Below are 14140 nucleotides of genomic sequence, written 5' to 3' on the forward strand. Positions count from 1 at the left end.
AGTTGGTCCCCTTGGTCATACCCTCCATTATGACATGCAAGAGGCCTTCTTGTCGTATAACATGGCCGATCCATCTTGCACGCCTTTCGGACAAGGTCCGTCGCTATAAAATGCATTATGTTTGCAGTTATTTCATACTGTCAAATTCAATAAATTACCGTCCAAAATTTGTTATAACATTTTACAATATTTCATCCCAACAATTTATATCATTTAATATTTTGAAACATTTTATTCTAGGTGGAGTTCCATTTTCACATTTAAATGGATAAAAACATCCTTAAAACTTTTGTTAAACTTTTGAAAACCTATTCCTGTTTTTAATTTATCACATTTTATTGAATTTTGTAATATTTGTTTACACAGTAATTTATTTGCATATTGGCAATATTGGCTTTCACCAAAAAACAACATGGAAATCATAGACATTTAACTAAAACTCAATTAGCATTTATATTCTGTTTTATTGACTAAATACACAGATTTTTAATTCATCACAAATTCATTCATCGATCAAAATCGATTCTTGCAATTGATTAATAATAAATATTTTATGTTTATACCGTGTAGAAAAATATGTGTAACGTTTTTTTCTTGTTTGAAGTTTGTGTTTTATTTTATATTTGAAAAACAGTAATAGAAATAAGAAGGGCTCAGAAAATATTCTGGAAACGAAACCTTCTCAGGGAATATAAACAATTCAAGCAACCCATTCAAAATGTATCATATTTTGTAACTATTCTCTACGCCTTCTATTTATTGTGAAAACGAGGGAAAATTTCAAATGAGAACTTATTGGAAAGCTGTAATGGATATCTGTTTGGGGAGAGTTCGGACAACAAGCAAGAGAAGAGAATACTTTAAATCCGAATGATACATACCACTTCGTACTACACACGAGAAGGTTAAGCTGCAAAATTGTGCGTCCCGCTTGACCATATTTGATAAATATTAACAGAAAGAGTCAATCTTTGAAAACTAGATAAAAAAACCTCATTATTAAATTATATGTGCTATTTGCAATTACTCATTATTTCCTTTTCTTTTATTTTCTCTCGTTCATTTCATTTTTTCACTTTTGTAATCATTTTTAAATTTACTTCCTCCTCATTTGCCTTAGTTTATTAATATTAGATTAAATGTCTGCCACTTTATTTCAAGCTCAGCCTAGTAAGATGTTTTATACAAAAAATATTTATCTTTGTTAATAAATAAAACATAAATTCATTTTAATTTACAATGCAAATGTTGTTCAGTTGTTTTTTAATTGTGAATTAAATTTATTTCTAGTTTGTAATCTTTCATTTCGGGTGTCGACTATTGCTTGGATAATAAAGAGATACATTAATTTGGTTTTCAAAAATTAACTGCCAAAATTGGTTCACTCTTAATCATAACATGTTAGATTTGAAACCTTTTTTGAGAATGACATTGAAATTATTTTGATTTTTTTTTAACTATTTGTCACAATTCATTATATTTATGGTTTGAAGTTAGTAGAAAGTGCAAGACACTTGTTCAGATGAACATCGAACGTTTACAATAATACTGTCCTTTTATTCAAAAATCAGTTGACAGCATTGCGATTTACAACAAATATTTAGTATAATGTATAACATAAATAGTGTTTTAATAAGCAATTACCTGATTTTCAAAAAAATAATTCATCAACAATAACTACATTTCCAGGTGAATACAGTTACAGTTGCTAATTGAAGTAAGCGCCTACCTTAATTGTGACGTTGAAAGTTTCGTTGGAGTTACCGGGAAATATTCTCGAATGAGAGAAAGCCTAAGCAGTGTAGAGATCCAGGCTATTCCATTCAAAAATAAATTTGCAACAACTGCAAAGTGTAAGGAAGAACTTGCAGAACAATCATCCGTAGTATTCGTACTTTTGTAATACAACAATACCTAGCGCATTTCCAGGTAAAAACACAAAAACCCCGCTAAAAAGAAACTCACCACATCCTACTTTCTTCCATTCCACTTCTTGTTTCCAATTACCTTTTGAAATGAAAGAACCGCAAACAATTACTGTACTTCCCATCCAAATCTTCAGCCGGCCTCATAAACTCTAACTTTGCTCACGCCCAAACTACAGGAGAGAACATAAAATGAGTGAAATGGGCGAATTGTTCCAAGGCCCAGGGAAGGAGGCACCGTAAAACGTGGCTAGACGTATCTAATTATTGTTTTACATCGCGAAGAACAAGAAATATATCCACGTAGATTTTCTGCGCACGATAAGTTGTAATTCGTAGGGAAAATCCAGGGTGTTCGTTTATCTAAAGGACTATGAATTAATTTATTTGTACGATATCTCAGCAGATGTCGCCCAGTTGTCGGATGATGGACACGGTTAGGTTGACGGAAACATTTGTTCGAGAAGGGTGAAATGGTTTAACACCCTTTGTGGTGTTGCTGATATAAAGGGTGTTTAGCGGTTTACTTTCTTATTTCTCCTTGCGTTTGCACACATTATGTAAAAACCTAAAGCAGAAATTGTCCGAGATTAACGCCCGTAAAATAAGTAGAATATTCTACTCCATTTTGAATGCCCAAATCAAAACAATGTATACTGTATATGTAGTGAAAATGTGTTCTTTAAACGCAGAAAAAAACTCTTGAACTTGATTTATGGCAAACCTGAAAATTTATTTAAAACTTTAATCATATCTGAAAATTTATGGTTAACCGGAGGCGTGATTTTCGCTAGTAGTCGTTAGAGCTGATTGTGGACACTGGATTGAGTGTGTGGCGTTGTGCGCGGCCATTTCTAGAAGCTGCGCGTTCTCTCGTTTCGAGGCTAAACTCGTTGCGTGTATTGTAAGTAGCGTAACAAAACCAAATTTTGGGTGACGTTGTGCAGTAAAACTTGTTTTCAGTGAATGCCTCACAAAGTTTTGGTAAATGAAGATAAATATATGATATTAATTCTAAACTGTTATTAAGTCTTAAATATGGAATAGGTTTAAGACTAAGCAATTTTGAAGCTTTGGAAATAAAAAAGTCGGTAAATTCAAAGGTTAAAATTATTAATAAACAATTAAATTTAACTGTCAGCCCAATTCTTAGTATGTTTCCCATTACTTCATTTATCCCATGTTCCCCTACCCACCTTTCTCCCACAACTGACGCACTGTCCCACACAAGTATACTGTCTCTTTCTTTTTTTAGTAAGTTATGTATATAATATATTTGTACTTCTGTATTCAAAAGCATAACTTTTATAACTGTCCTGATGATGGTACAGAGATACTGAGACCGGTAGACAGTAAAATTTTTCAATAATATGACCTAAAACGAAATATTTTCATTTCATTTATTATAAATAAATTAATTAAAAAACGTATTCATTTTTGGAGGAATATTGTTTATGAGTTACGAGTAGGAATATTTCTGCGAAAATGGTACGGTTTTCTCGAAGAACATTTATACGTTATTCAAATAAAACGACAAAAATTTAATAAGAAACATTTCGCTTGTTTTAAGTAAGACCCTGGGAAGTGATAAAATTCGAAGAATTCGTTTCAATTTTCGAGTTTAAAACGTATTGTTTTTTGTGACGTGATGATTTTTTAACTATTTTTATTTAAAATAAGTGATGTTATAATTGACTGACACTTATCGTTCTTATTTATATTATATAGTTATTGACTGATACTCAACGTTCTTAACAAATTTGATGAACATGTTGAAATTGGTTGCTTATGCTTAGTTACGGTGAGTTAACGTTTTTTCATTCCTCCCTTAATTGGTAGCGGTTTAATCCGAAGGTGACTGATGTTCGGGTCCTAGGAAGGGGTAGTAGGACCACACATAACCTCCCTTACATCTTCTGACAGGTATATAAACAAAGTGTTCCTTCAAATACCCGATTACCCCTAATTACCTAGGATATTTTTAATTGAGATATATCCGTCAGTAACAGAAAAGAAACGAAAAAGTTTTTCCACATAAAAAAACTTAACTGTTTTCAGCCGTTTGGAGCCATGATAACTATGGCATCCCCAACTGGGGTGGGTTTTGAGATAGTGAGGAGGGGGAAAAGATGGATAAGTTTTTTGCTCTTCAGATCTGGTCACAAAATAAGGCTGAAATGCAGTTTTGAATGTTGTCATTTCAACCGGGGTGATACTGAGAGTATCTTCTACGTTGGAATGTCCTACAAACACTGTTTATTATTTTAAATCAACTAATTGACAAGACACAAATTAGTAAAGTAAAATTTTAATGCGCACACCGCATTTATATCTGCGACCACCGGATTGCTAGTCAAAATCTTAACTCCTCGACCACAGAGGCTGTCATCGTTATAAAAAAAAATAAAAATAAGATTAGGTACTCAATCTACTTCATTTAATTTTGAAACGGAATAGTTGTACCTTGATGTGAATATTTTCGGTCCGAAACATTTGATTATTTTAATGAAATATTTCTAATTACCAAGATGGTTAAATTAAACGTAAAGACACCCATTAAGAATAGTATATTTTTTATACAATAAATATTAAAATAATACAATTTCATAAAGTGTAAATACGGTACATTCCAGAGCGCAGGATACTTTTAGTATGGCCCTGGTGTAATACTACCATTCGGAATAAAAACGTTGCTTGGTAACTTTCTATTCTCTTTCGCCTTTCCTCCCCGGCTATCTTTAGCCTCCCAATACACCCCAACTGGGGATGTCATAGTATCACTGGCTCCAGACGCTTGTGAGTTAATGAAACTCGCGGTGCGGAAAAATAAACTATTTTTTTTTTTTAAATTAAATTAAAACAATCACGAAATTCTACAGAGTAAACACCATACAGTAAAAAATGGTAAGTATCGTAAATCGAAAAGAAGATAATCTCACATTTACCTGTTTGCAAAAGACCTCAAACGGAGAGTCAAAAGAATACATATCCACCTTTATATCAATAATGAAAATGTAAATAGAGCATTCGGTAAATAATTTCATCAATCAGTTTTATTGGGACAGGCTGTATTCGGGCCGGGCTGGTGGCGGGGGGTGGCGGGGGGGTGGCTAGGGAGATTCCATCACGCACTGCGCGCATCCCCCGACCGGCTTGTATGGACGTGGCCGCCGCGGCGCTCGCGACGCCAGTCTTTGCTCGAACGTCGACCTAACAACGCCGATATCCGGTCAAAATAAAGCTTCTCCGCTCTCGCTCCTCCGGACGCACCGTTCGCACTTCCCGTTCGTGCTCCGGACCTCGTATCTAGCGCCCAGCAAGCCTCACGCTTGTGGAAGTGATAATTATTTTATGGTGTTGTCTGACATCCTCACAAACCAATTTAATTCGTTTCGTTTCGAGCTTTCCCAACATATTTAAATAAGGCGTTAAAATAAGTGCTTTGTGTGTTTAAACATTAATTATAATAATAATAAATATTTAATTGTATTGATAAGTAATTCGCCAAGAAGTTAAGTAAATATGATGTGAATTCATTTGATTGCTGCTTAATACTTACATGAAGTTTTTGATGAAGTGTTTTGTGTGAATATCGAAGGATCTTTTCATACCTTAGTAATTGATATGACCGGTAAGATATGTTCTAAGTTTGATTTATTCTTTTAAAGGCACTCTTCCATGTATATGTTTTAGTTTACGGCTATTTATTTAAACATATTTTTGTTTGTTCCAGATTCACAATGAAAGGTTCATCGTGTCGCATATTGAAAATCAGTCCCCTAATTTTCCTAACGTGGACCTTTTTCTTTTCGGAATACATTAACGGTAAGTAATTTTTTTTTACATAAAACATCTTTTCGTCTAAACCATTCTATTCATATTTCCTTCAAAAACATTGCAAAAAATCTATTTATTTTTTCTATTTTCATTAATTGAATCAAAACGCTTATAAAATTACGCGATTATTATGGAATTATTTCTGTATTTCCATGAACCGCATTAAAGATCCATAAATTTCTCCCACAATATCAGTACCGCTGTACTAAGTTTAAATATTTTGGCTCTTGTGTCCTGAGGGGGAGAGTTCGATTTCCAAACGCAACGCTCAAATATTAGCAAACTAATTAACCATCGCGCTGTTTCACCGCAGGGATAGGCAGAGAGGACGGACCGATAAACAACCCTGTCTTGGAAAATACTCCTTGCCTCATTCACATTCATACATCGTCTCACACACCCTATTGACATGGCCAGACTCTAGTATCCGATTCACTTGGTCGTGTTGTATTCCTCGGGCGACCCTGACTCCATCTACCATTGGCATTTGAGTCATATACTCTCCTTGTACTCCTTTTCCTTAATTTGCGCCACACGGCCAAACCAGCGTCCGAGCGTCTGTTTCCAAATCTTTCTCATCACGTTACATTTGTCACACGATCCTACATGGTTTTACCAGACATACGACTCTTATTAGTTATCTTATTTCTACAGCATTCGATCTACTTTCATCCTTCCCTTGCCAATTTTATGCTTCAATGTCATATATCAGGGTAGGTGCCAGGACTCCACTGTGGACTGCTCGTTTAGCTTCTTTTGACAGTTTTAAAAGCGGGTATGGGTACCGCCACCACTAAAATCGTTTATTGGATATCGTTCGTAGTTCACTTCAAGTGGTCGCTACGTTTGGTAACTTATCAAGGGTGCCCGTGTTCATGACGAGAGGTTTGTATGGGTCTTAGCGTTTCTACTCTGCGTAGTTTGGATAGATTCATACGTCCGGTACCCTTGGACATTTTCACCACCATATTCCTACCAACTCCTGTTACGTCTTTCCTTTCCAGAGCTCCCTTTCCTCAAACAAATCCGTTACACAGTATCCCCAAAAATTACATGGGCCCTGAGAGAAATGACATTCTTCAGGGCCTCCTGTGTATGTTATGCAAAAAATGTTATTAAATCCGAGAAATATTACTTAGTTTGATATACCTTAGAGTCGTGGTTTTACAAACGTCAAAAAATTATAAATAGGTACTACTCGGAAATTTCTTTTTATTTTTGAAATTTTGTGTAACCTTTCTTTATCCATTCACAAGACTGTATCCAAAACAGCCTAAGTTCACATCACTTATCGGTTATTTTACCCCTTGGAGGCGTTAGTAGCCGTTATTGATCAGAGGTTATTACCAGATATTGGTTATTGACCATTTCGTATTTCTGTTATACTTTCCGTAGAGCCTATCCACATTTCATTTTTTTCCGATATGCCTCGGATAAATAAAGATAGCTGTATTGGATAATGGGTTATTTATATAAATCGGGGTATTTTGTTGACCGCAAAAGAGATACCGACCACCAGGTTAGTCATAAATATGGTCATAAAAATAATGAAGAAGAACATGGATGATTTATGTATATATATTTATTATATTTTTATTTTATTAAAGAAACATGTAACATTATATAAAAAAAAACTAAGGAACTGTTGGTTGACGTAAGATAATTTTAATTTATATGGAAATAGCGTTTGTGTTATTAATATGTGCCGCCTTTTTCATACAAAACTTACATTTTGGAAATGTGGCCAAAATACTTAACTTAACTGAATATTTTTTTTTTCAAAAGGTAGAGCACATTTCTAACACAGGTATGTACGTTAACGTTGCATTGAAATTATAATTTCCACCCAAAAAACGCTTATTTAACTATTTTTTATTTTAATTTTATGTTTAATAATTTTTAAGTTGTAGCTTGGGTATTTTCTTTAATAATTACTATTAGGTAACTCAAAAACAGTGCCAAAATTGCCTTTTAAATGGTGAATTCTTGAATAGCGTATACTTCATAATTTAATTATTACTATTAGGTAACTCACAAAGAGTGCCAAAATTGCCTTTAAAATGGTGAATTCTTGAATAGCGTATACTTTATCATTTAAAAAACAAATAAAAAAAATTATACAAAATAATTCTTCATACTTTCTATACCTTTAAAATTGCAAAATTTATTATTTTATTTGGTGTAAATTCCTTTAAATACAACTTAAAGTATTGTATGGATTCGTCCTAATTACATAAATACTTAATAAATCACTTTTAACATCATACAAATAGTAAAAAAAGGTCAGACGTAAATAAAATCATGTAAATATGCTAATCAATGTGGTATAGTCTTAGTGTGAAAATGGCTTTGAAGGCTAAAAAGCTTTTAAAATAATAAAAGTAAAATATCACGATTCACTTTAAATTTTAAAAATAAATAAAATTATAATAATCTTTACATTACATCGTGTAGTATCTCAAGGATTTTTAAATTTTATGGGAGGATGTTTACCAAAAACACATAAAAGCTCTCAGAAAATGAGATAACACTATGAATAGATATCTGATAAACTCTTATTATTATTTTCTAAACTATTTTAGCTCTCCAAATATATCCATAAATAAAAAAACACAAATGCGTACTGCAAAAAGTTCAGATATCTGTAATAAGCTGTCAATAATCAAATAACTGATAATTGACAGACGTACAAAAAACACAGAGGCATTTAAAGATACCTGCTAATATGTTTAAACCGTGCACAAAAAGTACGTTGCGAATTTTTTACTATTAAATAAAAAATCGAAACCAAAATTTTCATTGAAATAATAAAATTTGTAAGAAGATTCTCACGTACCTACCTTTTTAATTAAAATACACCACGATTTCAAATTTAAAAATTTACGAAACCATTAAAACGGGCACCATCTCAAACCGGCACCGTAACGTAATAAAACAATTTATATGAAAACGAAATACGATACAATTATTTCAATATTAGTACAAGGAAGAATTATAAAAACAAATTTGGCACTTTTTGGAAGACAACTTTACTGACCATTACTATTTAAGCTATTCTGAAAACGTAATTTTTATCGTGTTACATTGAACTTGAATGGATAGATACAACGAAATAATTGTAGGTACATCTCAAAAGAATTACGTTGAAGCCTCCTTTTTACATCAAATTATATTTCCAAATACCCGGACTCGATTGCCGGCGGACCCTCATAGTTGTTATATGTTTGTTCTCTGCTAATTTAATTTGGGGAGTTACATCCTCATCAGGGCAAATTAAATGTCGCTGTCCAGTACTCGGACCGAGGGGTTGATTTCCATCATCATTTTTCATGAGGGTCGCAGCCCACATATTCTTAACACCCGCTACGAGACACATCACATTACCTTCAACTTAATCAAGTAACAACCCTTGCGGCAAACCCTTTGCTAGAACAACAACAAAGATCTAACTTCATATTATTGTTGGAAGGTTGTATTTGGTGAAAGTTTCAGCATTAGTGCGCGGAAGCATAATTCTGCTCTAGTAAGCAAACGATTTACAAAAATAGCAATAACCAAATCTGCGGTACGATCACTACAAACGAAGTAATTAAGTATCGATTGGATTTTGTCGAATTCCGACAAAGTATTACTTATTAATTTTATTCATATAAACGTGATTATAGTAATGGTAAAGAAAGTTGTTGCGGTACCGTACATTTAGAAATAACTTATGTATGTTTACACAATCGAGCAACTATTACTGTACCCAACGAAAAAATGGCTAATAATTATGGTCTTTGTGTATTATATAGGAAAGAATGATGATCTTTCCTGTCACATTTCAATGAGGTAAGCTTTTTGGCAAGATACGATATCTCTCAATTTTTAGTCCTTTAAATGCTGACTTATGATTTGGTCAAACCTTTTCCACTTTTTCGAAAAATACAAACATAAAATTAATTATACTATTTTGGAATACCCGCCCACTGGGGGGTTTCACTTCCTCTCTTACCCCGCCAATCTCCAAAGGTGCATAACAAAATGTGTATTTTTTAAATTAAAAACGAATATTTTTACCCATCAACCAGCAGACGAGTGTTTTTATAAGTAATCCATTTATATTTAAACTCGTGGTAGATATGTTTTCACTTCTTAAACGTATATTTACTTGTAAGAAATATGGTTTAACTAGAAGTTGTACCCTTTGCAGCTTTATTTTATTTCTAGAATTAAGATTTTTCTAATTAGAATTTGAAATGACATCCAACAATTCGGCGATTACTCGACTGAGTGACAAATGACGACGTGTGATATATTCTTTTGTTTGTTTGAATTCGTTTGTTTTAATTTGTTTGAATAAACCTCTTACGTTACTTAAATTGGATTTCTTAGAAAAATTTTGCTCAATAGATTGCACTGAATACAATAAATATTACAGAAATGAAATCAAGAAATTTTATTATGTTCACAAAGAGATTGCTGTGGTAAACGTTTTTAAACAAAAGGCATACAATTAATTTTAAAAAACCAACTATAACAAAGAAACAGTATACCCCCCGAGGTGTATAAGTAAAGTAAGTAGTAGCCCTCATTTATCTGTCATCTTTGCTTTGATGGTGTGTACCGCCTCGAGACGAAATTTATTTTTATTTAAATGGAAATCCTATATTCATCAACAAAGTTTATTACTGATATTATTCTGTGGCGAGCAGGTCAATAAGCTAACGGATAAAGGAAAGTAAATTAAGTTCACCAAAAAGTCAAAATTTTTTAAATAATCTAGAATCAGAATTTAATGATTTTAAAACAGAATTTTACTCAATTTCTTGCTCGTAACGCGTTACGGTGGAATAAAAACACTATCTTGCCTATCTCTTTCACGATGTTCTACTGAAAACAAACATAACGACAAGTGAACTCAAGTCTTCCGAACAACATTCCTACCTATATTAAATTCACATTAATGCAACACACTATATTATTTTATATATTGACACACAAAAGCACAATAAGATTTATTTTATAAATATCTTTTAAGTTAATGTTTTGTGTATAACTTTTGTTTGTTGGGTGAGTGTAAATTCTTACTCTAGTTCTTAAAATGCCCTCCGCTCTAACGACCAAATCTACACAGAGGTTTTTCGAAATATATGTTTCAATGAATGATATTTCGTTTCATGATTTTCACGGATAAAAGTACTATAGTGAATTATTTGTGGGAATTATGACGTGTAGAACATTCTCCTTTCAGATTTGCCCTGAAATCTGAAATTTGCCTCGATGACGGACACTGTAACGCTGTCTGAAACGTTGGTTAAAAAAAGAAACGTCATACTGCATAATACCCCAAAATAAATCATTCGTTAATTTATTTATTTAGTTAATACAGTAAAATAAGATACAGTTAAGTATATTTTTCGTTATTACATATTTGTAGTACCTATTACAAATGTCCATAAAATATCATTAGTAATTTCGACTGAGATTGTTCTGAAAACTTAACCAATGATTTTTAGTTAAAATCAATGAATTTAAATTTAAATTAATGTAAGAGTGGGTAAAAGTTATAAAAGGAAGAAAGTGTGTGGATAGAAAAAATAAATTAAAATCAAGAATTATAATATGATTTATAATACGTTTAGTCAGCAAAGATATTTTTAAGGGTTCCATGATAACTCAACACAGTGACAATTCAACACACTTTTAAAAAGTGATATAAAGGCATTAGAAATGATGATTTTTTTTTAACCTTACCTAACCTACTTAACCCAGTTAATAAAGTTTTTGTCTCATCACTTTTCATGACTTTATATAACTTTTTAAAGATGTGTTGATTTATCCGGTCACCATTTTTAAGATAGCAGACTAACATTTTTGACTTATATCTAATTACAGTACTAAAATCTTTGAGTGCACCATAAATTTCACCAAATATTTTTGTTAAGTTTTGATCTTTAGTTTGGAGGGCTATTAAAGTACAAAAAACTCGACAGTGGCTGAATGATATTGCCGTGAGATTTTAGTTGTTATGTATTTGAATAGTGATATTTCATCTTAACGGGGAAATACGATAGATAACCTAAAAAATATAGACAATACAACCTTACTGATAAAAAAAGTCCAAACTCTTAAATAAAGACTGTACAAGGTCTGTTTTGAAATCATACTAATTAATCAGTTCTTTGACTGTTACGTGTATAAACCGGCAAAGTTGCTCTTCGTAGTCCGGCTCTTCGTATATATAATTTTTTTAACCGATTACCTCCACGAATTTATTTTAATAAATTAGATTATCATTATTATAAATCGATAGTATAGACTCAAAGGAGAGCCCAAAATCATTTTCTTAATTTATCGACCACCCACCCTCTTACCCAGGCCTCTATAAAATTGATGCCTAAACGCAACCCCTCTGGGCAAATTTATGTTAACTGTGTGAAATGTCTTGACAAATTAAAATTAAATAATGATTTTTGGATATATTTTAATCAAAATAACGCTTACTTAATGTAAAATACATATTACAACAAACAATGAAATTCTTAAAATCATTAGAATGCGGAAAATTAGCCGATTCTGGGCAATTTTATTGTCCAGGTGGTACTGTTCAAAGTAATGAAAATGAAAAGTTTTGTTAGAGGTTACAAGCCCCCCAACGATAGATTGTTGGATTTATTTTGCTCAGGGTACAACGAAGAAGAGATTTACCACGGTATAACAAATGATATTCTTGCGTTAGAGGCACATAATTACCATCTTCTGCATTATGGCCTTCTTCATGGTCCCTCTGCCATTCCTCTATTTCAGCATTGACGGATTCGTCAATAAATTAGTAGGGACAATGTCTTACACGTAATGCCTTCTGAAAAGGTTTTCTCTGTTGTCTGTTCAACTGGTTTCCTAACTCATGATCACATTTCCTCAAAAAACAGTGCAGCTCCCACCCATTTACAAGAGAGTTGCTGAGGCAAGACACAAATAAATGCCAGTACCGCTCTTGGATCGAAATTCATCCGAATAGTTCTAATTCCGTTGTCAAGGAGGTCAACACTACCCATTCCTACATTATAATTTCGCATCGGCGCCAGGCAAACAATTTTTTTTATGTTTCCTCTAAGACTTTTTTCCTACTTCGATTTCTGCCAACTTTACACACACATGACTAACTGGCTTCTTTCGATCATAATTCGTTGCTACTACCACGGTTGTCCTGCCAACAGCATACGAATGTTTTGTTTTTCACGTCTAACACCGCATCAAATTCACCTGTTATTAGAAGAGCTGAGAGAATCGCAGAATGGTGATGTTAAACTGTAACCTTTTGGACATTGTTTGCCTGTCTTCTACTTGCCTAAAGCTGAAATTAGAAAATCCAACTGGATTACAAATTAGTGCCATTAGCGCACATCCTCATATCTTTGAGGATCATCTAATGGAAGAATGTGAAGAAATTAATTAGAAATTATAATTAGAAATTAATCACAATAAGGCGTGCGGGGAACTCTACATATTCCATCTTCGACAGTACAACAGATGATCTCTGCCTTAATTCAGAATCATACAGGTATCAGATGCACCGAAAAAAGTAGACTTCTCTAGAAAGAATGTCCACCGAAATAGGACACCATTTGCTTGTCAATTGAAAGTTTGTAAGCAAAAACACTGAATTTAAGTAATTTTATGCTCAACACATTTAACGTTGAATGAACCTACAGGTATCGATATACACTTCGTCCAATTTAACGTTTAGGTTTTCTGAAGGAATCAAAAAAGCAGCACGCACATAGTCAACATATTTTGCAGAGTACTTCAATTCTATCATCCCTTTATCGTGGTTCAACAGTATTATAATATAATGACAAATAATATTTGGAGAAGAAGGTTTTTTGACATTTTTGATAAATGTGTGAAAACCGAAGACAATAATATACCAATTTGAATCCCTCACAAAAACTGAGCACAACCGCTCCCTACAAGTTAACTAATAGCATATTCAAACATCTGTCACAGCTGACCTCCAAACGTTGCACGTAGGCATCACCTACTTTGAGCGACACCTGGCGGATGTCTTTTTTTGTTTTATGTTGAAACGGCACAAGAGTCCCAACTGCTCACAACCCTTTGAGCCAGTGAGACAGTGGCATCTCCAATTGGGGTATATTGTGAGGCTGAAAAGTATCTGGCTATTCAGATCTGGTCACCAAACAAGCCGTTTCAATTCTGAATGGTGGTTTTACACCAAGATGATACTGTGAGTATCTTCCATTCTGGAACGTGCCGCAAATATACCATTTTTTTAAGACTTACCCCTCGACCTAAAAAGTGCACTAAATGCCATTTTGTATGTGATACCATTTTCAAATAGAAAATGGCAATTTGGTGTTTTACTAACATTT

General features: G+C 33.1%; 1 protein-coding gene across 1 annotated transcript in view; it reads left to right on the top strand.

Moving 5' to 3' along the window:
- The first annotated feature begins 5099 nt into the window (after positions 1 to 5099).
- Positions 5100 to 14140, top strand: part of LOC149425621 (uncharacterized) — a 67253-nt gene continuing 58212 nt past the window's right edge. Inside the window, exons 1-2 of the mRNA XM_089645872.1 lie at positions 5100 to 5556; positions 5659 to 5750. Coding sequence (XP_089501998.1) covers positions 5666 to 5750 — 85 coding nt within the window. The 5' untranslated portion in view covers positions 5100 to 5556; positions 5659 to 5665. The remainder of the gene's footprint in view (positions 5557 to 5658; positions 5751 to 14140) is intronic.

This window comes from Hesperophylax consimilis, chromosome 2, assembly GCF_061612785.1.
Source record: "Hesperophylax consimilis isolate HC1 chromosome 2, BYU_Hcon_1.0, whole genome shotgun sequence".
NCBI classification, from domain to species: Eukaryota; Metazoa; Arthropoda; class Insecta; order Trichoptera; family Limnephilidae; genus Hesperophylax; species Hesperophylax consimilis.